The sequence below is a fragment of the Castor canadensis genome, chromosome 12 (genome assembly GCF_047511655.1).
Source record: "Castor canadensis chromosome 12, mCasCan1.hap1v2, whole genome shotgun sequence".
Taxonomy (NCBI): domain Eukaryota; kingdom Metazoa; phylum Chordata; class Mammalia; order Rodentia; family Castoridae; genus Castor; species Castor canadensis.
The window spans coordinates 88,673,740-88,700,963 of record NC_133397.1 but is presented as its reverse complement, the minus strand read 5'-3'; the positions used below and the strand labels follow the sequence as shown (position 1 = coordinate 88,700,963).

At 37.3% G+C, this 27,224-nt stretch overlaps 1 protein-coding gene across 50 annotated transcripts in view; it reads right to left on the bottom strand.

Moving 5' to 3' along the window:
* The window catches only part of Map4k4 (mitogen-activated protein kinase kinase kinase kinase 4), a 179,065-nt gene that overhangs the window by 37,530 nt on the left and 114,311 nt on the right, over positions 1-27,224 (bottom strand). For all 50 annotated transcript variants that reach the window (XM_074050388.1, XM_074050401.1, XM_074050386.1 and 47 more), the window contains exons 4-12: positions 22,031-22,156; positions 20,685-20,795; positions 16,543-16,633; positions 16,185-16,315; positions 13,426-13,480; positions 11,982-12,060; positions 8,414-8,589; positions 4,562-4,634; positions 2,863-3,073 (exon numbers count right to left, since the gene is read on the bottom strand). In XM_074050388.1, the coding sequence (XP_073906489.1) occupies positions 2,863-3,073; positions 4,562-4,634; positions 8,414-8,589; positions 11,982-12,060; positions 13,426-13,480; positions 16,185-16,315; positions 16,543-16,633; positions 20,685-20,795; positions 22,031-22,156 (1,053 nt within the window). The remainder of the gene's footprint in view (positions 1-2,862; positions 3,074-4,561; positions 4,635-8,413; positions 8,590-11,981; positions 12,061-13,425; positions 13,481-16,184; positions 16,316-16,542; positions 16,634-20,684; positions 20,796-22,030; positions 22,157-27,224) is intronic.

The following is a 27,224-nucleotide window of genomic DNA, read 5'->3' as shown; positions in this document are numbered from 1 at the left end:
TCTCTGAAATCCCCTTTTTATTTGCTTTGAAATCTTTTTTTAAATTTAATTTTTTTATTGTTTTACTAGGGGTACATTGTGGCATTTACAGAAGTCCATCATTCTCCTTCATCCCTCCCTACCCCCATTTCTGGAATAGTTTCAACAGATCTCATTTTTTCATTTTCATACTTGAGCACATGTATTTCTACTACATTCAGCCTCCTTCACACTTTGAAATCTTTTGTGTTAAAGACATTACTAAGGCTGGGAGCCTGGCTTAAGCAGTAGAGCACCTAGCTAGCAAGAGTGAAGCTCTGAGTTCAAACCCCAGTATCACCAAAACAAAACAAAAAGACATTCCTCAGTGTCTATAATCTTTGTTGTGCACTTTCACTTAAAACACACAATAAAGCAGTTGTACAGGCTCTATAGACTCACAAATACCTGGAAACTACGATCATTTCACTGGAGCCTTATTTCCTTTCCACTGTTCAGTTATGTTGTAAGTGGAATATTCGCAATATTCTGGGAATCCACCCAATAGTCTATCAGTGTTGAGACAAGGGTATAAGAAAAAGAGGTGACATTTGCAAAACATGGTTGCCTGGGGAGCTGAGTGAGGTGAGCATGCTTGTAGTCACATCAAGTAGTATCTCTGCTTTCATTAAATGCATTTGTTTACTGTACATCTCTATGCATACTCAGTTGTGCCTAATTTCTCCGTGTGAATGGTGTCTCTGTTGTTCGTGTTCCCGGGTAGAATACATCTGCTCCTGCTGAGGAGGAACAGTAACTACATGCATACAGCAGGCAAGTCTAACTGTTCTCTCTCACCCCTGCACTCTCTTCTTGTGTTTAGCCCATCTACTACCTTGCAGTTCTGACTCTCCAGGATACACAGTAAGAATTAACCTCTGTTATGTGCATTATCTAATGTCCACAAGTTGGTCTCCTTTCTTCTTGCTGTCCCTGGTGTTTATCTAATTTTTTCAATCATTTCAGCTGGATTTCTCAGTTTACATTTTTGTACAATTGCTTTTCAGAGTAAATATAATTATACAATTCACCTAATTAATTTTAATAATTAAAATTCATTGCAAGTTTAATGTGAAATATACTATCGAAAAGCAGGAAAAGCAAGCAAACAACATCTTAAAAACAGGCTACATTTTTAAACATCTCGGTTATCAACTAAAAGGTTCTGAAAGACTTTTTCTTCTTAGTTTCATGTGAAACTTTTAAAGACTTTAAGTTCCTTGAAGGTAAGATGGTATCATACCTATCTTTTTCTCTCTGCACTAAATTACCTTTATAAGAGGAATGCATTACCTTTTTTAGGGGTAACTGGGGACTAAATCCAGTACCTCACACATGCTAAGTGCATATTCTTCCACTGAGTTACACCCTCAGCCTGTGTATTATTTTTAAATTAAATCTAACCTCACACCAAGCACATGACATCCAAGACAAACTCTTGCAATTGTAACCATCATTTAAAGTAATGAAAGACTCAAGAATTCATTCAAAGATGAAATACAATCAAATCCTAAAGCACAAGGTCTAACTGATACGGTCCTTAGTACTTCAAGTTATAGACTACCAAATAACTTGTGCCACTTGCTTATGGAAAGCCTAGCCCAAGATCAGAAAGGACAGTGGAGAAACCAAAAAACAAACTAGAAATAGCCAGAGCCTCATGATCTATCATGAATACAAATAGTCAATATGGAACCTCCAACAAATCCCTAAATCCATACAGAGTTTCTATTCTGCTCAAAGAACACCAAGAACAGTCTTATCAAATATATTATAGATTTATATATAAACTTAAAAAAAAAAGCCACATAAGCACCAAATTGCCACTACTACAAGGGAAGGTACTTCCTAAGTTTTCTTCTAAAACCCCTGTCTAAATCATTCCGGGCTCCCTTATTTAGACACACATTGTTTTTCTAAGCACTGGACAAATTATAAAGGGTCTTCAGAATCCAGTCTACAAATACACAGAATGAAACAAAAACTCCTTGTCAAAATGTACTCTTAAATAACTTGGGTAACAGCATGTGTTATTATTAAACTGAATTCTACTGAGAAATATCAATATAGGGCTTTCCTGTTATTGTTGGTGGTTCTTCTAGAAGAGAAAGGTAAAGGTAAAACTGTGAGATGTTTGAATTAAATGGAAACAGAAATGATTATGAATGAGAAATTTGGTGCTGTGAAATATACAACAAAAGGCAGTCAAGAGAGAAAAATCAAAAGACTCTTTCAACCCCCCCAAGGGAAATAACATATTTCCATAAATTAAAAATGAAAAAGCTGTTAACCACATTACCAATATCGACAATATTAATATGCTAAATGAGCAGATGGTACAAAATGTACTTCCCACACACAGGGCATAACTACTGCTTTCTATGTCCCTTCCTCTTAAATATGCCTAAATATACATACTAATAATAGGCATTTAGAGAAATATGTTTTTCATATGAAAAACTCTGAAGTTTCAGAAGAATATGTCCATATAAACTGGGACCAGAGGCCAAGAGTAGAAAAGAAATCAGGTCAAGTCTGCGCAAGACAACTTGACCACAATGGACCCACACAACTGGTCCTTGGGCCACTGGAGCTGTGCATCTCATAATATGCCAATGAGTTGGGCAGGTCCTCAATACTATTACAAGGAAGAAAAGGATTTCTAGGGCCTCAAAGCATGTGAAGGCCAGAGAGTCCAAAGCACAAGCTTTCTGTCAAAAGTTCTTTTAACACCCACACCAGGGGATATTACCTCAATGGGCTATAGACAATATTCCTTGGGGCATCTGTCTACCAAGTGAGTAAGAATGAGAAAATGTCAAACTAGACCTTTTCCTTTTTTACCTCTTCTAGTCGCCGCCTCTGTTCTTTCTGCTGCTCAATCCGTTTCTGCCTCTCTGCCAGCAGTTGTCTCTTGTACTCTTCCTGCTCCCGGAGCTGTTGCTCCTGCAGTAGCTGCTGTCTCCGCAGAGCCTCAGAACGTTCCTTGTTTTCCTGCTGCAGTCTCAGGAAATCCCGACGCAGAGTAGACTCACCAGGCACATTGACGATGGAACTGCAAGAGGAAGAATACCTTTCAGGGTTATGTGTACATATCTCCATGATTTGTGAGGAAGGTAGCAGTGCCAGCATCCTATTTCCCCTTCAACTTTCGTTCTTTTTATGGGGTCCCTTACTGAATCCACAAGTCCAAACAACATATCCACCAGAGGTACTATGTCTACAATTCAGTGGCCCCCTATCTTCCTTTATCGTTTATTAACATTTTAAAATTCTTTTATAGATGCTGCTTGACAAGGCATTTCTACTTGAGATTCTCACACCAATTCAAACTATGTTAAATGAAAGGCTAAAATCACCTCTTTTTACTTCACTGGTCCCTTTTTAGCCCCCTTTTTTTGCATCACAGCACAGAAATATCAGAGCACTCTTCAGTACTTGCCATTCCTTCATCTCCATCTGGTCAACAACCAAGTCCTGCCATGTATTCCCTTCCACTTTCATTAAAGTCAGGGTTATCAGCTGATCCCAAGTAGGTCTCATGAATTAGCCACTGCACAGGTAGATTAGCCAGCATCATTCCTGGCTTCCCCACTTCTATATGACCCAAAATAGACTGACAAACATATCCCTTTAAATTGTCTCTATCATTACAACATTCCCTTATCCAAAAGCAATTACACTGCTTGTGAAAAAAGTTCAAAGTACTCTAAAATTTTATTTAAGATTAACTTAAATCTTCTCCTTTATTAGAAGAAAAACTCATTTGGGATTTCTTCAATGAATTCTCTTCTCTCCCTTCAAACTCCCATTCTCCAGCACATGACCCCCACAGGTCTTTTAACCTGCCCCTCTATCCTTCTTTTGTTCCATTACTTAGTCATTGGTAACAGCAAGATGAATGACTGTCAGGTAAACCCATTACTAAAATCTAATAATCTTTTACTCTCTGATTAATATTATCAGGAGGCTCTTCCCTCTTAATTTCAACTCCTCAATCTCTGCTTCACTGCACCTTGGAAGTCAAAGAAAAACCAAACTGCAGCCCATAAAATATATCAATAGAGAACACAAACCAACAAAGGAAATCAAATGCTAGTAAACACATTTATGGGAAGAGCAAAAACAGAAAAAAATAAAATAAATGCTTTGGGAAAGACTACAGAGTTTTTCAATGGAGGCTCTGGTGGCCCACAAGCAGGAGAATTCTTTGTGGTCAGGACTTTACCTTCTAGTACAAGACCTTTAGCATTCATGCCTTCTGGTGCTATGATTGCCAGAGGCAACACCCTCTGGCCAGCCCCACAGAGTCCCACACATGCAATTTTGGTTTTAAAAACAAAAATAAAAACAAAAGATAAGAGGAAGGGGGTAAGGAGCTGTTTACAGAAATCTGGCATAGAAAAGAGAAGAATGGGAGATAGTAAGGCACTTTCAAAATTTAGATTCCTTTCTACTACCCAGGAGACTTAGAAATCCTGAGATCAGCATGAAGGTTAATCTCTTCACAAAGCAGGATAATGAACAGTGTCATAGTCATTACCTTGGCTCTCCTTCCTGTTCAGGCACTTCCTCCTCCTCTTCTTCACTCCCACTGTACTCATACTCAGTTTCATCTACAAAGACAAGGACAAGATCAATGAACAGTTTAAAAATCTTGATATGTCTCTGTATAGGCAAGGATTTCCAGGGCATTACAGCAGAAAACAACATGGTTATTTGTAAAAATAGCAACTTGTATGGAGGACTTGGGGAGGAGGTAAAATAAGTTACCAAATCCCCTTATCAAATAGTGACATTTCCCAAACCTAGCCATGTTCTGCATGGTAGAGCCAAATCTGCTGCATTCATAAAATTCTTATGGGAGATTTTGTGAGAGGTTCCAAAGCAGCATACAAATAAAGTAGCTGAAGAGTGCCAGCAAATTCATGAAAGCCTATTTAATGAGAGAAAAGTTTAACTGCTAAAACTAACCAAGACAACCAAGAGAATCTATTTGAGGGATACACTGAGGGCTCAGCAGATAGAAAGGTCTGCTGGATGAACAAAACCTGAAGCACTAAGTAGGTACTCACAGCAAGAAAAAAAAATTAGATATTCCCACAAATAATAAAGGCAAAAAAAAAACAAAAAAACACCAGAAGAATGGGACAGAAATTGCTCCAATTGGAGCAGAATTCAAATAAAAGTTCTAACATGGATAACACATTTTCACTTTTATCCTATTTTCCCAAAATTGGTCCATGAATATTTGTATTATGATGCAGTAATGGGAAAATGATCCTATATAGAAATAATACTTTCTAAAAATTGGGCTACTAGCCAAGAGAAGAAGATTTATTTTTACTTTCAACCTTTAACTCACTTTGTTATAATCATATAACTTAATATACAAAGTTTAATTATTTTGTGACTGAATCCATCAGAGGGAAAAAAATGAGCTCCAATGATGACTTAACTATGAAAAGTCAAACATGCAAAAAGCCTTCAAGATGACTTTAAAGTCAGTCTGTCTTTGTCTCTGTCTCTCTCTCAGCAGGAGGCAGAGGTCAAACTCAAGGCTTAACACATAAAGACAAGTTATCTGCCACTGAGCTACAACCCCAGTCCCTTGACCAATACTCTTATTGCCTTGGATTTGCTCTTTTTCAGTTTCTTCTTTGGCCTTGAAATTTGAATGTCAACATAAATTCATGAATGGGATGAGTGATCCAAATGCTATTATGTGAAGTTATATATCAGTGTAGGCCAGCAGCCTCAGAAGATAAGACTGGTGAAGATGGTAATTAAGAATTAAATACAAATTGCTGGACAGAAAAAAACAGGAAAAACTCCAGGCAGATGGGCACAGTATATGTAAAGATATAAAACAAAGATACCAGGACAGAAAAGCCATCTCAGTAACTCTGACGTTATATTTGTGTTATACAGTAATAAGAGATAAGCAGTCTGTGCATATGTGTGGCCCATGCCTAAGCACAATACCTATAGCAGAGTGAACCAACAAGAAACCCTGGGTTTCTGAGACAAGCAACACAGAACACACTCATAATGTTGTTCAAAAAGCCCTGAGTGAAGTGAACCAGAAAAACATCCAAAGTAAGTAAAATAAATAGCGCCAAAGATGTGCTCCCAAAACAGAGAAGGAAACCATCCCACCAATGCTGACCCACCACAATGCCTGTCAAATGTATTCAGTTTGGGACATACCACACAGCTCTAGCAGAACAAACTCTAGGCCCAATCAATGAACTGCATGGCAGAGACAAATTATCTGAGCACTAGCCAACTGAACACAAACAATCTCATGGTTGGAGAAGGAATGACCTATTCTGGCTAGCAAGAGCCTAGAAAGAAAGATTTTAAGAAGGTGAAAATACTACAATGAAAACTGTAAAACAGTGAAGAAAGAAACTGATGATGGAAAGATCTCTCATGTTCCTGAACTGGCGGAATCAATATTGTGAAAATAGCCACGCTGTGCAATCCTCATAAAAATTCCACTATCATTCTTCACAGATATAATTTTTTTAAAGATCAATCCTAAAATTCATATGGAAGCACAAAAGATACCAAAGGATGGCCAAAGCCGTTCTGAGAAAAACAGTGATGCTGAAGGTATCACAATACCTGGCTTCAAATTATACTAGAGCCATAGTAACAAAAACAGCATGATACTGGCACAAAAACAGACATGTAGATCAATGGAATAGAACAGAAGATCCAGAAATAACCCCACACAGCTCCAGCCATCTTCACTTTGACAAAGGTGCCAAAACCTTATGTTGGAGAAAAGTCAGCTTCTTCAACAAATGGTGTTGTGAAAACTGAATATCCACAGGTAGAAGACTAAAACTAGACGCCCCTATCTCTCACCCTGCACAAAAAATCAATTCCAAATGGAGAAACTTTGAAACTACGGGAGGAAAATGTAGGAGAAACACTTGAAGATACAGAAATAGGAAATACTTTCAGAACAGAACTCCAATTGCTCAGAAAATAAGAATAATTGAAAAATGAGATTATATCAAATTAAAAAGCTTCTGCACAGCAAAGGGAACAGTAATCTATGAAATGGGAGAAAAAGCTTTTTCAGTTATTATTGAGAATATAAAGAGCTCCAAAAAAACACCCAAAGAATAAATAATGCAATTAATAAATGGGCAATTGGATTGAAGAGTTTTCAATAGAAGTACAAATGGTCAATAAACACATGGAGAAATGCTCAACATCCTTGGCCATAAAGGAAATGAAAATCAAAACGACACTGAATTCATTTTGGTAGGAATGTGAATTAGTTTAGCCACTATGAAAATCAGTATGGAGAATCCTTAAAAAATAAAAATAGAAGTAATATATGATCCTACTATACCATCCCTGGGAATATATCAAAAGAAATGTAAGTCAACTGACTAATGAATAAAGAAAATGTGGCAATTATATACTCAATGGACTATTACTCATCCATAAAGAATGAAATTGTATGGTTTGCAGGAAAATGAATGGAACCAGAGATCACATTAAGTGAAATAAGCCAGACTATTCTCTCTCATATGTGAAGTGTAGTTCTTAAAAAAGAATGACAGAAATGTAAAAAAGGTTCTGTTTGGTGATGGGTGCTAGCAGGAGAGTAGAGGATGAAAGCAGAGTATGGAGGAGACAAACCTGGTCAAAATACTGTGTATATGTATTTTTCTATTTTCATATATATATGAAACTTGTTGAAATTGTTTTAAGAAGGAGGACAAAGGAGAGTGAAAGAGAGGTGGTGAATTTAGTCAGGTTATATTGCATGCAGATATGGAAAATGGCTTAAACACCTTTGTATGACTAATCTAATTTTAAAAAGCATCTTTTAAAAAAAAAAAGCATTATGCACTTTTAAAAAATTACAAAACTACATCTCTATAGAAAAAGAGAAAAAAGACAAAAAGAAAACCTAACAAATCACTAAAAGAAAAACTTTTAACTGAAACAAAGCAATATTGTCCCTCTATCATATAGTCAAAATTATTTTAAAAGAAAACACAAGTATGAGAAAATAATCACTTGTTAATGATTGCTTTAAAAAGTTGACAAAAACCATTTTGTTTGAGAATGGGACTATAATTTGACAATGTGCATTAAGAGCTTTTTTAAAAACAAAAAAAGTTCATACCTTTGACATAGCAGTAGAATTTTGTCCTAAGGAAATAGAGGTATGCAACAGAATTATGTATGAAGATATAAATGCCAAAATAAGATAAAATAAGATATGATAAAGCTATTTGTTCAAATAGGAAACAAAGTCCAGGTTTTAGGAGAACAGATTGAAGAACTGTTTCTGATACTAAGTGAATAAAATATATAAAAAATAGTAAACAAAAAAAGATGAAAATAAATACACACTTAATACCTTTCTCCCCTCTCTTCTTTCTGGTCCGGTCTATATGATCCTTAAGCTGGATTCTAACTTGCCTTTCATTAGGCTGATCCCTTATAAAAGGATGTTTCAAAAGCTGCTCTGTGGAGGGCCGCTGCATGTAATTCTTCACCAGACATCCTTCTATAAAACTAAAAAATTTCTTTGACCTGTAAGAGGAAGTGGAAAATATCATCAAATTTCTACCACAAAGTACAAAGCTCCAAAATATCAGTAACTTACAAGCCTGAAAACAAAGAGCTTCAGAAGTCACTGTGAATATCTGCAAATGCACAGGAACAATGTAAGATCATAAATAGGAAACTCAGGATCTTTGGAAATCAGAAACATTAACTTATACCATTGACATAGCACAGAGAGCTATGAAGGAAGACAGGTTGAAATCAATTGGGATTAAATGTAATGTTGCTCACTAGTCACTACATCATGGGGATCAAAGAGGCAAGAGCATAGAAGGAGGTCTTCACTAACAGGGAGCCAGACAAAGAACAGATGCCTGGCACCTAGAAGATGAGAACGGAAATTTCAAAAACCTGCTTCTTGAGTCTGCTTATTTGACACTTCACCCAGAGTTCAATGCTGGCTAGCTGATTGGTCCTCAATGCTTACTGTGACAGGAGTGGACAGCTCTGATGGGAATGACTCTGTCACTCACATTTGCACTACCAGCCACTTTTAGCTTTGCCTGTTTGTCCACACCCAGCTCAGGAGGACCCATGCACAAGTCTACCCTTGGCCAAGACACTTTCACCTATCATATCTTTAGAGACAAAGCTCTGGGATTGTTTCTTTTGCCAACATCCCACCCTACATTTTCCTAGTTAGGAACATTATTGGCATTTAACAAACTGTGTACTTTATGTTTCTGTCTCCCTTAGTGGTTTGAAAGGGCACAGATTAAGAATGATTCTTATTTTTCAATTTGTTGACAATGCTCACCACTATTAAGCATGGCACACCACAAAAATAATTTATTAAGTTTTTGTCAACTGAATGAGTTATTCAGTTTTAGTACTGGGTCTTAGAAAATTGCCTCACTGCTTTCAAGAATCACTTCTACTATCTTGTATTTCCATTCAAATTCACTATTTTTCAATTAAAAATATTTATGTACGAATTTGTTCATGTCTGTTAGGTTCAATAAGAAAGATACATAGGAAATAAAGAAGAGGAAACTTAGGTATACACAATAGCAGGTACATAATCAAACTTACAGAGGAGAAGAAATAAAACTGCTTCAGTGGGTTGAACATCAGTTAAAGGTACGATATCTGATGTTCCAAAGATGGGAGAGAGAAGACAGCATCCCAGAATGTAGAGTGCAGAAACAACATGAACAAAGGGACAACAGTGTCAGAGAATCATGACTCATTTTCTGAGGCTAGTATGAAAAGTAAAAGAGAATGGAAAAAATAGGTCAGGATCAGCTCACAGAGTCTCTCTCAATGTCACTCAAAGTAGCTGTACCATAGTTAATGAGGAGCATGGGAGAATCTACACCATACTGTCTACTGGAACACGCTAACATAGAGATCCCTAAAACCTAAGCCCACAGGGATCATTTCAGAGAGTTTACTAAAAACAGTCTCTGAGTCACTCCCTAGACCAGAAACTTAAGAGAGATTGGAGCCATGAACTTTATTTTATGCACTAGGTCCACAAACTACGATTTAGGAATCAATCACCTACAATTTTTTTTTTTAAATCAATGACTGAATTCTGCTGGAAGAGGGGCCACTAACCATCATTTGACAGGCATTTCTCCAATAACAGTAGCAGAAGTTTACATCTGGTGGACAGGAAGAGAGTAGTCAGAAAAGAATTTTATCTATGGAATCACCTCACAGTGACATAAACGGATGAATGTGGCATCTTACCAAGTTTAGAGAAAGTCTGGGAGAAGAAAAGAATTTAGAAGCACTCTTTTTTTGCCAGTGTATATTGTAGACACAGTGGTAACCCAAGTAATGGACAGAGTTGGAGATATCCTGAAGATAGAGCATTCATAGTAATCACTACTATAGTAATCTATAGTATAGATTACTATACTGGGAGTCCCAGTATAGACCCCCTTCAATAAAATCTTGTAAAGAGAGGAAAACAGTATCACTTCACTTAGCATGAACTAAAGAGTAATCTGGGTCCATAGCATACTTCCAGAAGATGTCTACTATACACATTTGGTGACCTTAGGGTTGGTTACCCAAGATGCCTAGAGTTATGTCTTAATCCAAGGAATCAATCGAGGTTAACACCTTTGCGGCCTTTAACAACCCCCTACAAACTGGTAAATAGAATTAGATGAATTCAATCTTCTAGAATCAAATGTAGCTAAAGATAACATTCAAAAAATAAGAAAAATCCTGTTGGCAAAAGAAAGATAAACAGTGGAATGTGTTGAGGGTCAGAATAGTGAGAAAAGGGAAAGAGTATGAAGAAAACTGGGATGAAAATGTGAGTGCCTCTATATGCAAAAGGAGAAAGAAAACTGTAAAACATCAGAAATGAGCAGACAATTAACAACTGAAAAGATCAAGTCCAGAATGGAAAGCACACGTGAGACCTGTTGTATATTTCAGGAGGAACAAGATCCTAACAGAGCCAACATTAAGTAAGAATAGTTTGAAAGAGAAGAAAACAAAACAAAAGAAAAACCCATAGTAGGTAGGTATGAGTGAAATAGATAAGCCCATGAAAACAGAGGGAAACAAGAAGGAGGGAGGGCCCACATGCATGAGGAGCTTGAGTGCAGACAAGAACTGACGGGAAAGGACTCAGGAAAAAGTTCAGGAGGGGACAAAAGGGCAAAATCCAGGCAAAAGAACAAGACATTGCTCTCTGTCCTAAAGATCTTTAAATTAGTCCAAAATATGTCCCCACGATGTTGAAATTTCCTCAGAGAAAGTTGTAATCACCAGTATTTTAGTTGACAAATGAAGGAGAACAGAAAGAGAAGATGGACATCCAAGGAGACAGGACCATGTTGTTAATATGCACATCTTGAATTTAAAGGAGTATGCTTAATTTGTTTAAAAAATTACAGTAACACCCCCCCATTAATTCTATATTTTAAATTAATTTTTTTCTCAAAATGAGTTGTTGCTATGCTGCCAAAGCTGGCCACAAACTCCTGGGCTCAAACAATCCTCCTGTCTCAGCCTCACACATAGCTGTGGCTATAAATGTCTACTATCCTATTTCATCAGAGGAACTTAAAAATCAACAAAGCTTTGCCTTTTTAATGGGAAAATGTTTAGCAACATATTACACTAAGTATTAAAATAGAGCTTTTTTTATTTAACTATGTTATGGTGTTTCACATGATCACTTGCCATTATTTTGTAATTCAAAGAGAATTTGCCAAGGCAAAAACTCAAAAATGAATGCAATTTTAATTGGTGTTTTAGAGTATTGGCCTTTGTACTCACTAAAATTAGAATAGCCAGAATTTTATCCCGGAAGAAACCACAAAGAACAATTAAATTAAGAGAAGGAGGAAAGAAGGCAAAGGAAAAGAACAAAAAATACATACATAGCTTACCATTTTTTTGACTTCAGCCGGGGAGGAGGGTTTCTGGGAATGAGAAACAGTGCTCTCATTGGATGCATGTCACAGAGAGCTGGGAGAAAGGAGACAGTAGTGTCAGTATGCACTTACTTTTTTACTCATTCTTGATTTCTAGTGCTCTTTCACAGATAATACCAAATGCATTGTCCAACTGATACGATTCATGGCAAGCAATTTAACCTTTCATTTCCCACTTAAAAATAACAAAATATAGAAAGGAGACAAGCAAAAAGAGTAATATCCAATGGCAAGCAGACATTGGAAAGCTTTCATAAATCAAGTATAAATATTAATAAAGCCTTAAAGAAGGTAACACTTAAGTTTTAAAGCCATCTCTAAGATTACAATTGAAAGTGATTATACTTTCATAGGGTTGTTTTAAAGATTAAAGAACATACAGTTTATGAAGTCCTTCACACAATGCCTTGAACAGAACAAGCACATTAACTGCTCCAGAAATGTTACTGTTTATTATTATAGCTAGTGTTACTATAGTAAAGCAAAAATAAAAATGGACTTGCTTAATTCTGTGCCACTATTGTATTTCTGTCACTCTCTCTAATGGAGGTAGTCACACCACACATGTACACATTAATATGTCATGGGCAATGTATATTTTCATATGTTTATTTATCTTCAAAAGATTCTTACAAGCAGCTGGGAATCAGTGCTGAAGAAGCAGACAAAAGTATTCCAGTTATGAAAGAAAACTGAGACAAATGATCAATCAATGCTTTCCTGCCTCAATTTCTTAGTAGGAAACTCAGGAATCCTATTGTGTTCAAAGTGGGCTTCCATTTCTGTAATGCAAATTAATTTATGCTGTCAGTTTTTTCCTTCATTCAACAAATATTTATTTGGTCGTTAGGTATCTGACAGTTGGACATAAAATATATACCTTTTTCTAGGGGTACCAGCAAAAAATGCTGGGTTTTTTCTCTATAATTCCATCCTGTCCCTGATGAAAGACTGATTTTATAAAGTCCTCATTTATGTAATCCAAGGAAGAGTAAACACTCTTACAAATTTTCATCAGTAATACAAAAAAATCCATAAATAAAAAGTAATGTTTCTATTTATAAAGCCAAAACTTGGGTAATACTTAAAATTTCATGTGTTAGGATCAATTTCACAGAAAATTAAGCTTAAAATGTAAAACAAAAAGACATCACTAATTCTTTGATATTTGCATCATCTCAGATCACACTCTTAAATAAAAGAAAACACAGCATACAGACCTCCTATATATAGATCTCCAAAACAGTGGTTGCCAAGAATTCCTTCTACACCTAAAACCGTGTTTATGGCTCCTTTATCTAACTGCTCCACCAGTAATGGCTTTATTCATAGAGATGTTCTTCGAACTTTTGGGGACCACATGCAACAAATGGGCTTAAAAGGAAAAAAAGTCACTTACGGGGAGCACCTTCTGCCATCTCAATGGCAGTAATGCCACAAGACCAAAGGTCACTCTGCGAAAAGAAAATGGTAAGTTATAAATACCGTATTAGCTACAAAGCCATTGACTCATTTATATTTTTGGCCATCACACAAATGAATTGAAAGCTGTCTTTCGGGGGAGGAGATGGTACTGGGAAGTTGAACACAGGGCCTCACGCTTGCTAGGCAGGTCCTCTACCACTGAATCAACTCCACTAGCCCTTCTGGCATTGGTTATTTTTGAGACATCATCTCAATTTATGCCTGGGCCTGGACCATAATCATCCTAGTTAAGGTTCCCTGTGTTCTATTTGTTACCCACATATCCCATTTGTGCTTCCCCATGTATGGGGAGCTGGAATGACAGGTGTGCACCATATGCCCAGACATTGATTGAGATGGGGTCTAACAAACAAACTTTTTTGCCCGGGATGGCCTTGAACTTTGATCCTCCAGATCTCTGCCTCCTGAGTAGCTAGGATTTTACAGGACTGAGCCACCACGCTTGGCTTAAGGTTTTCTTTAGGTGAACAAAATGAAAAGAAGCTTGTCAGGAAATTTAAAACTCATTTGTAGGAAGACTTTACAAGCGAGTGAATGAATGAATGATAAATAACATAAAGAGAATATTGGTTTAATTAAAACCACTCATTATCTACAAATGAACTGGAGTGGTTCACTTAAAATCTTTTCCCTACCTAACTGTCCAGTAAGTCTCCTCTTTAGTATGTTCCTTCATTTCCTTACAAGTATAGTAAGTTTAAACTTACTCCTGGCCCAGATATACATTTGTTTTTCTGTTTTCTGTTTGTGAACACCTCAAACTTAATTGAGATCTTAAAGTTTAAAGACTAGAAAACAGTCTTTATAAAGTGTGCACAAGAGAACTCATACAGCCATACTTCCCTAATTCAAATCATGCTCTTGAGCAATCTACACTCAGCCCCAAACCAGATGAGAGAAGAGTTGCAGGCAGACGGTCTTTTTGTGCATGAAGTCTTGTCCTCCTGACTCTCTTGAAATGTTAACTTCAAAATTCAAATTAAACTTTATTCCCTACAGAAATACAGGGGCTATGAAGACAAGCATCTTTGTCCATTTTAATTACTCAATAAACACTGACTGTTGGAAAGTATCAGCCAAAATTTCTTACAATCCAAAACCTAGTTTAAAAAGCAGATAATATATAGTTATTGTCATTAACATGCTTTTAGTTATATTCTACCCTAACCAAACAATCAATTACTCAGTTTAAGAGTTTTCAAAGGCACCTGTAATTATGTTACAAAGTTCAGACCTATATGTTTAGCTATAGGAATAAGGATAGGCCTACAAATTTCACCCACATTTTTATGGTGTTTTCTATACAACAGAGATACAAGGGGGCTCTTATCCCAGAAAACCACTCTTGGCAGCATCAGTGGTGGGATAATTAGGGATACTGATCCCTAGGTGTGAAGTAACATAAAGCACTCCTACCTCCTGTGAGGTCATCTTGGTAAGGTCTTTCTTTATACTAATTGAGCCTTTCCAATTGACAGGAAATAAGCTAAGGACATCACAACAAAGTCAGAAGACAAATCTAGAGAACAGAACACTTTGTAATAGGCCCAGCCTCTTCGGCAAGTCAGCTTTATGAAAGGGGGGGTGGAGACCCACAGGGAGAGATAATCTAGATTAACAGAGTCTCAATGGCCAAACCAAATATACTGTCTGGTCCTACACTGGATATTAGTTTGGAAAAGTCGGCTATAAATCAACTAGACTTTGCACTAAAGAAATGTTTTTACATACTTAGGTATGTATTTTATTTTGGGAATGCTGGGTAGCATTTTCAAATTTTAGAAGTATATACTAGAATGGAAAGTCATGAAATCTGTAATCTATTTTTAAATTAAAATATAAAAATTCCTCTGCAGCACTGACTTAAATTCAACCTCATTAATTGGGTACTTGGTTTTGGTTTTTTTTGTGTGTGGCAGGGAGGGAGGTATTTGTAATAAATACTGAAATGCATTGGGGATTGTTAAGACATGAATTCAATTTTGAATATCACTGATAGGTACATTAGCCACTCTAGCTCATTTAATTAAGGCAAGGTTTTTTTTTTTAAAGAAAAAAAAAGTCTTGGTAAATATAGTCAATTTGAGTTTGATTGTCAAATACAGATTTATACCCGGATCAAGAAGGTGCATTATTGATTCATGTCCCTAGAGGTCACTCAATAGCTGCTGGAGTGGCTCAAGTGGTAGAGCACCTGCCTAGCAAGCATTAAGGGGGGTCGGGGTGGGGGGCAGGGCAGGGGAAGCAAGACTAGAGGTTACTCTAATACTTGCACAGATTTATTTACTTAATCAAAGCTGTAAAGCTCTTTAAACAAGAATAGTCTAATATTTCATAGATATTACAATATTCTGACAATAGTTTAAATAATAATGTACTTTTCAAGTTAAGAATGGCAGCAAACTAGATGAAGTATTTAACTGACTCATGAGGAAAAGTTTCATGCCCAACACAGTAACCCAGGCTGCCTGGAACCACAGCATTCCTTAGTGAGAACACAGGTGAAGCGAATGGGGAAAAAAGACAGCATCTAAGCATCATCCTGGAAAACATACACCTAAAACAGGGTCCAAGCCTTCTCATTAATATAGGATATGCAACTCATAAGCAAGTTCCGCAATCCTCAGCAACATCAATGACCTAGTGAGGCCCAGAAGGATAGATGCCTCTTACTCTGTAGTCATAGGTGGCGTCCGGGTTCTCATCACAGGCGATGACCTCAGGAGCCATCCAATAAGGGGTGCCTATGAATGTGTTTCTCCGTCCAACTGTCCTGTCCAGCTGAGCACTAACACCAAAATCAACTATGAGAGAAAGAGAAAGGAAGAAAAAGTAGAACAAAATTAACAAACAATATACAAAGAAAGAAAAATATAAGGAGAAGGTGTCTTCACAGTACAAATTCTTAAGAAGAACAGAAACAGAAAACATGAATAGAATGAACTGTAGCGAAATGTAAAAGAGGCAGAGGGAGTGTTGCCAGTTTGCATCAGAGGCAAGTATTAGATCATGGTATACATCGGCCACGTACCAAGTTTCACCTCTGCATTCTCAGTCAGCAATACATTCTGGCCCTTGATATCCCGATGAATCACATGATGAATGTGAAGATGTGCTAGTCCCTGAATAAGAAAGACGGATGTGGATTTTAGTTCTTTGTCCCTGTAAATAAACAGCCAGGAACATACTTTTTATAATAAAGTGCATATGTGGGCCAAAGGTTTTGTGAATCCACATTTAGAACCTAAAATTTACTCTTAGCTCATTCCCAGGAAGATTTCACCAATACAGAAAGACTGCCCGCCCACTCTCCCTTCCAATGGGCTAGGTTCCCTCATATGAGAGCAACATGGCCACTTTCTAGTTATGCCATTGAGACACACACTAGATTACCATCTGCAGTTTCTCTGCTATAATTTGTGCTATTTGTGTGTAAGGCGGTTCCTTTCCCATGCCAAACTTCTATCTTTCAGTGGGTGGGTGACCCCCTGTGAACTAGACATATCCCAGGGGGTAAGCAAAGGGTTCAATTCAAGAAGGGTTTAAAATATGGCTCTGGAATTCTGGCTAGTCCTCCCAGTGCACAGCAACAAATGGCTAAGTGCTGATCAAATGCACCTTCGCCTTAGTGTAAAATGATTCTCCTGACAGAAGAGCCTTGAGTGAAAATAAAAACCATTTCTTTCCCAAGAAAATACCCTACTGGCATATAGTACTTTTTGATGACCCTGTATCTGGAATGAGGTCCAAGAGTATGTTTCTTATGAGAGGTGGTAGATGAACAAAAATACATGTTATATCCAATATGGTCTGAAAAACAGAAATGCTCCATTCTCACAATTCATTTATTCCTTCTGTCCTGAGCTAGAGAAGTCTCTCTATGGTTTGTCTCCTAAAAACACAAGCAATCTATATTAACCTAGTTACTATGATATATCTCAATCCAAAAAGCGCCAGTTACAGGTAAAGGTTTGATTTCCCAGAAAAAAAAAAAAAATTGGAGACAGGGTCTCACTATGTAGCCTAGGTTGGCTTTAACTCACAATCCTCCTGCCTCATCCTCCCAAGTGCTGAGATTACAGGCATGAAGCACCACCAGCTTCCTGTTAATATTTTGGAGGAGGCCACAGTTGTTATTATTACTTATAGGACATGAATTAAATATAGCAGCTTCTATAAAAGACAAATTTTTCTAACATCGGGTGTTCTAAATGTATTTACTAATCTGTCTGTGAAATAAAATAGAGCTTATTTAATGGTGGTTTATTCTTCATAACACAGGATATGCAGTGCTATACCACAAAGCACTGACTCGGGAAAGAGCCTTAAGTTAGGAAGAAAGTACCTCTTCCTTCAGAATAGTGTAACATCAAACACCAAAAGGAGAAAAGTAAAGACTCCCTAATTCTTATACCTACTTCTTCAGTTCATTTTTGGTGATTTGCAGAAAATTTCTGCTTACACTTTGACAATTTATCTTAGCAATAAACATAAGTGTCTTCTCAAATAGATGTGGCCTGCAAGCAATTTTATTAGCTGCCAGCAGTAAACACATGATACCATGCCTAGTTCCTTGTCCACATTACGTAAGGATCACTGTTTCTGCTGGGTAACCTGTGTAAGGTGTGTCTAACTGCTCTGTTTAATTCTAATTTAAGTTATGATTATTTGGAACAATAAGTACATTTTTTCTGTATGGAACAACTGGAAGAGTGTATGTCACTGACTACTCCCCCCATGTCAGAATTGGGTCACAATTATTCCTCCTTAGCAAAGATACTAAGTCTGAATATTTAGTAAATAGTCTATTCTAGAGCAAAAACTAGGAGATGTCTTTCCTGTAACTGTATCTTAATTTAGAACTTAGGACAAATGAACAGTCAAGGGCTGCCCCTCAGCATTGACTATGGAAGCTCTACACTCTCACCCTAGGTATGAAATACTGCTTTCTACCAAATACGAAAATTGCTGCATAGAGTGGGAATGTGGGAGTGAGCTGGCAGGAACACACTGGCTTTGCTGGTGCAGATGGTTTCAGTTGGCTAGCCCAAGACAGCATTTCTGATATCTAAAACTTACAAACCTATGACCCTCATCCTTCAGAAGATCCCAACATGGTATTTTTATCTACTACATACTAAAAAATGAGGAAAAGTTTTGCCACTACAAAAATTAGCTACCCCCAGCCACATCTGTGAGAACCCAGGTTATCTTCCTCCATGTGGAAAGCCTTCCTTTTACATGAGACTTCATACTGCTTTCTCTACCAAATCAACTCTTAGTGACTCCTACAACAAACACACACTAGGGTACAATTCACATAGGACCTCACTAGGAGTATTTGTTTGCTTTCAGTTAATGTAAACTTATCATAGGAAAAATTCCCATTCTGGATGACAAGTAGGTAAAGATGGCTCTTGGTTCAGATGCCCATAGAGGTGGAAAGGAGGTGTAGCATTTCAAAACTATGTCTATTTACCTACCACACTCAAGCTGACTAGGAGCCACAAATAACTGAGGCTTCTTTTTCTTCTCATTGCTTCCTGAGGTTGGTGATGGTAAAATGGTTAAATAGATATATACTACAGGTAACAGGTAAACAATGCTTCCTGGATATATAAAACCATGTAAATTGTCTTTAAAGGCTTGCCAGAGTAATTCTCTGCTTAAATCTCATACTTGTGGCACCTCCCTGCAATCCCAGCACTCAGCAGGCAGAAGCAGGAGGACCTCAAGTTCAAGGCCAGCCTGAACTACACAGTGAGACCCTGTATCCAAAAAAAAGGAGGCAGAGAAAGAAAAAAGAAATCTCAAATTGGAATTATACACAAGAAAGGTAAGTGTATGTTTAAGCAGGTAATAATAACTAAAACAGTACTAGCTATGTACACACAACGCATTGATTCACATACATTAACTCGTTTAATTCTACTAACAACAGTAATTTTATAGAGTTGATATTCACAATGTACAGGTGAGGAAAATGAGTTCTGAAAGCTGACTGTGTGCAGTAAGTAGATGAATAGCAAAGGCAGGACTCAAACTCAAGTCTGACTAACTCTCACCCACTTTTTCATCCTGCCTATCATTTTACTGAATTCCTTAACAGTACTCTAGAACAGGATACTTAGTTTCTCATTTTTAGGCATAAAAAATAAAGAGTCTGACATTAATAATCACATATGTTTGTCATTATGAAAAGAAGAGTCTCCCGCCACCATACTGCCCACCCTCACACTAGTCTTATTCATGGAATTCTTGTCTTCAAGGGCTTTATAAAATATTTAAATAAAAAGAAATTAAATATTTCTCTAGGAGTCCTAAATGGCAGCTTTTAAACTACAGTTTTCTATGAATCTTAAATATAAAAAGTGGATAGTTTTACATATAAATGAAAAATAAAATAACTAGCCAGTTACAAGACTTAGAATGGGATTTCAGTTTAACTCTGCAGTTTGTATTTTTAAAATACGGTAGGTAAATGAAATATAATCAAGGAATTTAAGTAGATGTAATTTATGGGTAATGTAGAAAGAAAAACTGTGATGGCTGGAGGAGAGAGAGAGACCCACTAATAACTCAGATGTGGCTTTCAAACATGAAATCCTTAAAACCATTTGCTTATGCAATCAGGCTGACTATACTTCTAAGAGAAATCACTTATAGCTCTAAAACAACAATTCAGAAACTTACTCTTGAGCTCATTAGCTAGCTTTGCAATTGGCTATACATAACATTAGAACTTCATAAATATTGCAACAGGTTCTAACAGATAATGCCAAGGTCCACAAGATGATTTTGAAAACCAGCACTCAGTACCATAAGTATTGGTTTATATCACAAGACTCCTAATAAGAACAACAGTTCAAGATAATTTCTTCTCCCATTCACTCTGATTTCCTTTTTTAACTCCAAAGGAAAGCTGCCATTAGGTACGTCATGATAACCTAGAAGAAAAATACAGAGAAATACAAAAATACTACAGCTGTCCCTAGGTATCTGAAGGGGATTGGTTCCAGAATATCCCCAGCCCACTTCACATGCCAAAATCTAAAGATGCTCAAGTCCCTTATATAAAATTCAACGGTGTTTGTTTACAACCTATACACATCCTCCAACATGGAAGCAAGCACTAGGATCACAGATTGGGGCACTAGCACCTATTTTCCTTACCCTCAGGATTTCTCTGGAAATATAAGCGATCCAGTCTTCTTTGAGTGTGTTTCCTTTGGTGTTCTTCACAAGGTCTGTAATGGACCCAGCTCCACAGAACTCCATAACAAGCTAGAGGGCAGACAAGACACACTGTGACTAGCACATCCCAGGTTTCGGTACACATCCAAGGAGGTTAGAAAATGGAGTCCCACTGTATTGCCCCCTTTCCTGACACGTGACATGTTATGTGATCACTTTGGAGCATCCATATAAATGAGAGTTCATTTCACAGGACAGTGTATTCACTGTGTACACGTGTCCAGGAAACTGAGAATGCGTGATGTTCTACAGCATATGGTAGCATGGCGGTTTTGAAAGGCCCTCCTCTCTCCTAGCACATGGCATAAGACAACCATTTGTTCTTTCAACACTGCCAAATTACCAGAAATCGGATTCAAATACTCCCTAGCATTTTTCTCATTTTGCCCCAAAGATGCTCTACTTTTTACACATTAGTCTTCAAACTATTTAATATAAACTGGGTTTAATTCAAAAAGTAAAATGCTATTTTATTAATTTTTTAAAATGCAATGTTTATAATATTGAAGTGTCTGAACAACATGATCACAACTTTATGTGTAAAGTACCCAGAAAATGAACTCAATTAAAGTAAAATTTTAACTATGATTAGATTTAGGGTAATTTTTTCCATTCTATTTTCATAATTTTTCAAACATTTTCTGCATTGGGCTTTTAAAAGTCATTGACACAAGTATCAATCTATCTTCCTGCTTAACAAGTACAATATTCTCAGCACAAATAATATGATAACCATATATCTGATAGTCTCTCAGGGTCATAATCTTGAATATTAATGTGTTCAAAAGGAACACGTTTATTAGTATATTATTATTATAAGGCCAAATGTATCAATTCCAAAAATTTCCTCAGAATTACTGCTTTAAAATAACTATTTTCATTAATATTATTATTTAGTGACTGAAAAAACTCTCCTTTCTTGAGATCTGCCTCTCACTATGAGCTGGCTTTTTAAAAAAAGAAATTTACTAAGCTTTCATAGTAATTGGTTCCTATGAAGGAAAGCTTGCAATTTCCTTGCTATTTCATCACATTCCTTCCAGAAAATTTCATTTCTGTAACTAACTTTCTCCCATGCAATATGAAGTGAACATCAAAAAAAAAAAAAAAAAAGCTATATTTCAACAACAGATATAGGCCAAAAAGCCTTTAGAGTCTCTCTACCAGCTACTGTCCCTTCTTTGTTTTTCTTGCCTGCAAAGTCCTTACTGTCCTTATACTACAATCACAGAGGAAAGCCCATAAACACTCAAACATCCACATACCCAGAGTTGGTCATCATGTCCTGGAGGGCTCTTTTTAATGAAAGCACCATAGTATGTTGCAATATTTCTATGATGAGAATACTTTTTCAGCATATTTATCTCCAGTTTGATTTCTTCTTCTTCATCCTTAAGGAAAAATAAGAATATGTTACTTTTGAATGATGTGAGAGGCTTCATTTTCCCCACACATATGTAATAATGAGTGAGTCAGGAGCCAGTGGCTCATGATTGTAATCCTAGCTGCTTGGTAGGCTGAGATTGGGAAGACTGCAGTTCAAGGCTGGTCTGGGCAGACAGTTCTTGAGACCCCCATCTCCAAAATAACCAGAGCAAAATGAACTGGAGGTATGGCTCAGTGATAAAGCACCTACTTTGCAAGCATGAAGCCCTGGCTTCAAACCCCAGACCAAGTAATAAAGAAAGACAAGAAAGAGGAGGGGAGGGACAGGGACAGGGACAGGGACAGGGAAGGAAGACTATGAAGGGAGACAGGGAGGGAGGGAGAGAAAGAGAGAAAGTTCCTCATCCCTCCAGTATCAAGGGATGTATATATTTGCTTCATCCTCATAGCTCACCCACTGGACTGCAATCATAGCTGTGCAAGAATAAAAGAAGTGTGAAAGGTAAAGAAAATTATGGGAAACAGCAGGATGGACAGTGGGGAAAGCAGCCAGATCCTCCACTAGCTATGACCTCAGGCCATTCACCCCACTTCTCTGCATTCCAGTTTACTCAAAAAAGTAAGTGACTAATACTATTTCGACCTGTTATTTGGAAAGGCTGTTTCCTTCTTAGAAAATATTTGTGAATACATATCATCTAGCCCATTTAAGGCCTGCAAAGGTTTGCAAAGCAGTGGGCAGACAACTGAACACATGACTTTAGAGGCAGCACAGACTGTGGTAGCATGCTCAATAAGAATTCCTAACCCAGTAAAGGGCTCAGTTCAGGGAAGACCCTAGGTCCCAGGAACAGAATCTCACTCAGCAGGTCATTTCAGACTTGGCTTTTCCCCTAACCTCTTGTTTTATTAAAATAAGATGAGCAGAGGAAGAAAATAGAGTTTGTGTGAGAAGGTAGGTGGTGAGAGGATGAAGGGAACAGATGGGGATATGAGTATGGAAAATAAAACAAAGATGGCCTTGTGAATGATGAGGGCTGAGAAGTCTGCAGGCTCTGTCTCCTTTCTCACCCATAGACTGGGGCAAGAAACTGCACCAGTGAACGTGGGCATTCTGTTCCCTGTTGCATAAATATGACAAACTTCCTGCAAAGAGGTAGGTTCAGGAAGATGTGTGGGTAGCATGTGAATGAGGGGAAACCAGAGAAAGAAGAGCAAATGTTCAACAAAAGAGAAAATCATTCCCAGGTAGGAATACAGTACAGTGTAAAATCTCTGGAATAAATCTGATGACCATATCACTGGAACTCCTTATTGCTGCACATACTTCCACAAGGAAACTTCCTTTTATTTCTATACTGACAGACTCATTCCACATAGACTTAGGTTCTTCCCTCTCCAGCAAAGACTTGGGGTTTGTCAATAGTCTAGGTGTGCATATCCAATAAAGAGCAAGAGAGAAAACTCACACATGTGCACACATGCACAATTTGAAGGTGCAACTGATTTAGTTTAGTATCTCTAGAACCATTCATAAAGCCTTATAGATACAAGGAAGACTGGTTTAATCTAGGCACAGTAGCTTATTCCTATAATCTTAGCTACTCCAAAGGTGGAGATCAGGAGGATTATGGATGGAGGCCAGTCTGGGCAAAAGAATTAGTGGGATTCCATTTTGACCAACAAGCAGGACATGGTGCTACATGACTGTCATTCCAGCTACACAGGAGGCATAGGTAGAAGGATGGATCATGGTCCATGCTGACTGGAGACCTAAACAAAAAAAAAAGAAAGAAAGAAAGCAAAAAGGGCTAGGGCTGACTCAAGTGGTAGAGCACCTGCCTAGCAAGCACAAGGCTGAGTTCAAATTCTAGTACCATGAAAGGGCTAAAAAGGACAAATTTCAGTTGAACATTACTGCTTTACTGCTTTAGAAACCAAATGCATAACAACACATGTAGTCATCCTAAAACAGTGATTCTCAAGTTGATAGCATTCCTGCTTGGTATAATTACCACATTTTAATTTATATTAGAGATGTAAATATTAGAGATACAGATGTCTTGTTACTTTGATGGATGATGGCTACAAACACAGCAACCGAGCCACACAGCCAAGTACAGTCTACATAATGATTTTCATCCTGTATACAGGAACATCACACTAAGTGTGATATACCATTTTCATCTGTGTTTCAAACATGATCATGTCAAAAATAGCAGTGAAAAATGAGATACTACATATAACTAAGGAGACTATCTTAATTCTAAACAAAATTAGAGTTCAGCCTGGATAGTTCAGAAAAACATACTTCTGTTTGAGACTTTCCTTCAATGGAATTTTATGCTAAAATAGAAAGGGGTGACATTTTTATTAATATAAAGCACCAAGAAGCACACCCCAAACAAAACTAGAAAACCCAATTCACCAAAAAAAAGCTTTGTGTCTTTCCTTATTCTCATATCTATATGTACAAAATGACACACATAGGGTGAGAGTGGGCTTACTGGCAGGGGGAATATGAAGCCTGTTGGCAAAGGTACATGGTATTCCTCCTGGGCAAGGTCCTCTCTTAAACATGTGCTTCAAATAACCAATCATGCTACTTTACTTACATTCACTGTAGCCAGGTGATCACAAAGTGAACTAAATCTTTGACTTCCTCTTTTGTTCCACAATCAGTAAATATACAGAGATATAAAGAGTACACAAAAACGAAAGGAACACCATTGAACTTTGATGGGGAAAGTAAAAATATCAATTTTAATTTCATTTTTATAGGAAATTCAGTATATGAATTTTACTGGATTACAGAGACTTATTTTATCCATCCATCCATCCATTATCCCTTCCTTCATTCATTCTTCATAGTGGGTAAATTATTCAGGATCATTGTTCCCATCATTATCTGCCAGTAGGTTTCACTTCTTGACAAAAAATAAATGCTACCTAAGATTCTCCAATGAGAAGCTTTCTGAATAATAATTAAGGATCATGACATATTTTGACTAGAATAAGTGTAATTTTTTTCTTTTAGTAACATAAATCAATGTTTTCTAGGCTCTAACCTGCTTATCACTTTAGAAGTCAAGAGCTTTTATAGGCACTTGATGTTTTCAGAGCTGGCTGAGTTAAAAATCAAGCACACATTTTGCTTAAAGGCTTACGTGCAGTACTATCCCCCGGTGTGAAAAACACTGAATGGGCATTTTGGTAAATATGCATGGCAGATTATCATGGCACACTTTTTGCTGAATTTAAATGCTTTTAAACACACACAATTACTTTATGTAATGAAATCACAATGCACCATCAACTACAAGACTTACATTTTAACATCTTCAAAACTAAACTACAACTTAAAATTGTTGAAATACAAGAATAAAATACAATCAAATGTGACAATAGTTTATCTAATATGACTAAAATATCAGCTAGAAATACAGTCATCAGATTAATGATACTTGCCAAATTATTTTCCAGGTCTCAAGCTACAAAAAATACTGAGGGGAAAAAAATAACTATTTTAGGATGAGGCACACAGATGCTTTGAACATTTTCTCTCTCTTGCTTTTTATGATTCTAAAAAATTCCTATTAGACATCTTACTTAAAAAATAAAGGCATTTAGCACCACCAATTGTCATTTACTGTCTAATTAAGAGTGGGAAAAAAAGCTATCAGACATACAGAATTTGCCAATGGCTTTGGGCCAACAACAACTAGATCCTAATTATGACTAAAGCTTGTTAGATAGTATTTTATGCTGTCTTTAAAGTAAAGTAATACTAAGTTCCAATCTCCCTTTAGTCACTAGTTAAGTTTGGTGGTCTTATCCCAACATTTAAAATATATATACACATACATACGTGCCACCACTACCACCAAAACAAACATCTTACTGAGCCAGAGAAGATATGGCAGTAAACAAATTTGGGGGTGGATAAAACTGAAATGTTAAAGCACTACCACCAATAAATCCCACACATGAAAAAAAAGTTGAATTGGCAAAAGTACTTAGAGAAGTTTACAGGCTCCATATATCTACTCAGAGTCCACATCACTGTGCCCTTCACACCCTTTCTTTAGGGGCTGCAATCATATATAAGCAAGGGAAACAAACGAAACAAGAATAACTGGAAAAGAAAGGCCCCCTCCTGGTTTTCTGCACTGGTAAGGCAGCTGCTAGTCTCACTTAGTGATTTAATGCAGCTGATTCCAATTAGTACTTTAGACTCTGCCCGGGGGAACAAAATCTCATGGAGAAGGCTTTGTCTCAAGATGACTAGTGGATGAGTCTCAGTTGCCTCCCTAAACTGTCAGAAGATGGGGGAGGGAAGAACATCTGCACAGTGGTAATGTTCACAAGTACCTATGGGTTTGTAAAAGAGTCATATGGCAAACCCTGCCCACTACATCATCTGATTGTTTGTGCTTAAATGTCCCCTTAACGGGGGGGGGGGGGGGGGGGAGACAAGGGGACAGTGCTGGAGATGGAACCCACAGCCTTGACCATAAGCAAGCATTCTACCACTGAGCTACATCCCCAATCTTTAATGCCCCCTTAAAATCTTACTCAAACCCTTATCTGGGGCCAGGCACTGTGGTACACAACTATAATCCCAATGACTCAGGAGGCAGAGATCGGAAGGATTGTGGTTTGAGGTCAGTCCAGGGAAAATTAGTGAGACTATCTCAAATAACAAGCCATAACAGTGCCTGCCTGTGATCCCAGCTATGTGGCAGGTGTACACAGGAGGATTGCTGGCCCTAATAAAACCATGAGACTCTAACTGAAAATTAACTAAAGTAAAAAGGGCTAGGGGTATGACTTAAGTGGTAGAGTGCCTACCTAGCAAGTTTGTGGCCCTGAGTTCAAGCCCCAGTACCACAAACAAAAAACAAGCCAACAAAAAATTCACTACCTAAAGTTCTAATTCCACTGATAAAATAAATGTGAAGAGAGACAGGCAAACTTCAGATAAGCGAGCAAGGAGACTATTATCTTCCCACCTACCTTGCCTTCCATACAGAATTAAGTATCACACTCAGTGGACAGCTGAACAAAAAGCAA